The sequence below is a fragment of the Microtus ochrogaster genome, assembly GCF_000317375.1.
Source record: "Microtus ochrogaster isolate Prairie Vole_2 chromosome 14 unlocalized genomic scaffold, MicOch1.0 chr14_random_1, whole genome shotgun sequence".
In the NCBI taxonomy this organism is placed as follows: domain Eukaryota; kingdom Metazoa; phylum Chordata; class Mammalia; order Rodentia; family Cricetidae; genus Microtus; species Microtus ochrogaster.
The window spans coordinates 28,132,309-28,134,548 of NW_004949096.1; the positions used below are offsets into that span (position 1 = coordinate 28,132,309).

The 2,240-nt window shown below is 43.9% G+C and overlaps 1 protein-coding gene across 1 annotated transcript in view; it reads left to right on the forward strand.

Annotated features, from left to right (window-relative positions):
* Nucleotides 1-2,234, forward strand: part of Chp1 (calcineurin like EF-hand protein 1) — a 23,452-nt gene extending 21,218 nt beyond the window's left edge. The window contains exon 7 of the mRNA XM_005364274.3: nt 414-2,234. Coding sequence (XP_005364331.1) covers nt 414-467 — 54 coding nt within the window. The 3' untranslated portion in view covers nt 468-2,234. The remainder of the gene's footprint in view (nt 1-413) is intronic.
* Nucleotides 2,235-2,240: the final 6 nt, after the last annotated feature.

Here is a 2,240-nt window from a genome sequence, read left to right on the forward strand (position 1 = left end):
CGAGTGCTGGGATTAAAGGCGTGCGCCACCACCGCCCGGCTTATTATAATATTTTTATACATTTTTTTTATCGTATTCATTCTGTCTCCTCCTTGCTTGCTGATTCCCTTATTCTCAACTTATCTTCTTTTTTGTTCATATCTTTTTGAAGGGGTGAAGATAAGAGTTTAATTGGGGTTACTTAGAGGAATATGGGGAACTTATGAAGGGCTATACTACTGAAGAAAATGTCTCTTCCCAGGCCCCGTTAGCTCCCTGTGTGTCCTGAGAGAAGCGGTGTGCCTTTTTGAGCCTTTTCTCTTACCATTTAGTATTCAGTTAAATCCTTTTGCATAGGACGAGGAAGGGTGCTCAGAATGGTCATAATCTTCTTGATAAATTGTTTTTTTTGCTTTTTTGTTTTTCAACTCCAGGTTTTGGAGAAGGTGGATGTAGAACAGAAAATGAGCATCCGGTTTCTTCACTAAAGGACAGGGACCAAATTATTCTTGCTTTCTAGTATTTAAGAACTGGAACTTCCTTCTGTCTGTCTGCCCCACCCCCATCTTGTTATTCCCTTTTCCCATAAAACTACTGCTCTTGCATGACAACCCGAAGTCTCTCCTGTCCACACAGACTTGCCTTTGGTGTATAAACAGGGCGTTCAGAATGGTACCCTTGGTCTATTTCTGTCCAGTATGCACCCACCAGGTCTCTGTTGTAAGTATCATCTTCCCTTGTTTTGCTGCTGAATGCCATGCATCCATCCTGTCTGAGGAAATGAAATAGTACTCATATCAAGAACCAGCCAGCAAAGCTCCCACTGGATGGAGACCGTATCCATGCTGCCTTCCCTTCATCAAGCCTCCGTCATGTTCCTGTTTCCTTGTTGTGTCCTTTACTTCCTACTTCCCGTCACCCAGCCTTCTCTCCATTTGGTCTCTGAGCCTCCCTCCTTTTCATCAGGATTCCCTGTGTTCTGCTAGACTCCAGGCTCTGCTGTCAAGTCTGTCTGATTGGCAGGATAGTGCGTGGTCTGGTGGTTTATAGCTACCTTCTCCTGGATGTGTCTTTGGGGCACTGCTGTCCAGGAGCTTTTCAGCAACCAGTACAAGTCCTAGAAAGCATGTGACTCAGTCCCCTGCGCTGCTCTTGTCACAGGGCTGTTCCTGAAAGGTGGCGTCACCGTGAGGCTTGTAGAGCCACATCTCCTAGGTGGTTTCCCCAGGTCTCTCTACCTCTGGCTTTTTATTTTCAACATATTTATATGGCCTCTTTTCTGAGTACAGTGTTGACATTCAGAATTAGTCTTATGCCTGCCAGTTTGCTTCCCTTTGGGACATTGTCACCAATAGAGTGGCCATTATGACAGTACAGTAGGGGGCCTTCTTGTAGTTTTCTAAAGAGGCTAGGCACCCTGGAGAGCTGTCCACATTCGCCCTGCAGCATGGGCTTTGCCTCGGTGTTCTGTACACTGGAAGACTCTTCATATTTCCAAACAGAAAGACAAGTGTTGTGGAAGTGCCTGACTCATCTCAGTCCTAAAGAATTAGAAGAATTAGATTGTCCTCAGTGTTTTAATGTTTTGCACAAAATTCTGAATGAATTTTATACTTGGCAAATTTTAATGCTGGCAGCTGCATAGTCAGTTCCTAAAGCAGTGAATGTATTGTCTCATGAACGTCCTCATCACATGACCGTCTAGCTCCTTGTGTAGACCGCTGCAGATCCCTTCAGAACATAAGGCCTGGCCCGGGTGACACCAACTGAAGTGATACTAGAGGTTGTTGAGTGACCCAGCTCAACTTTTGGGCCAGAGTCAGCTTGGTTTAGACCTCACTGCATCAGGCTGCTTCTGTCCTGTGTCTGTAAATCTGCTCTTGGCTGGCTTTCTCTGATGTTGCTCGCTTGCTTGCTTCTTTGCTTTGGAAGGCTATCCAAGATGTATAAACAATTCTTTAGGAAAAAAAATTGCTATTAACTCAAACAAAAACACTGCAAAAGGAATGGATAATGGTGATGCAGGGGAGTGGCTAGGGTGGATGGCTGGAGTCTACATGAATTGGGGAATTCTTTATGAAATATCTGTCTGACTTTGTGATCAAATGATGTAATATAAGAATTGTATAAAAAGAAAGAATTGTCTGATACTGATCTGAGAAGTACTTCAGAGGCTTCTTGATTTACATATTTAAAGTTTCTAAGATTATGCCCCCCTTGGCTGTGTAGCAAACTGTTTTAATCCACAGTTGTGCCTTAAT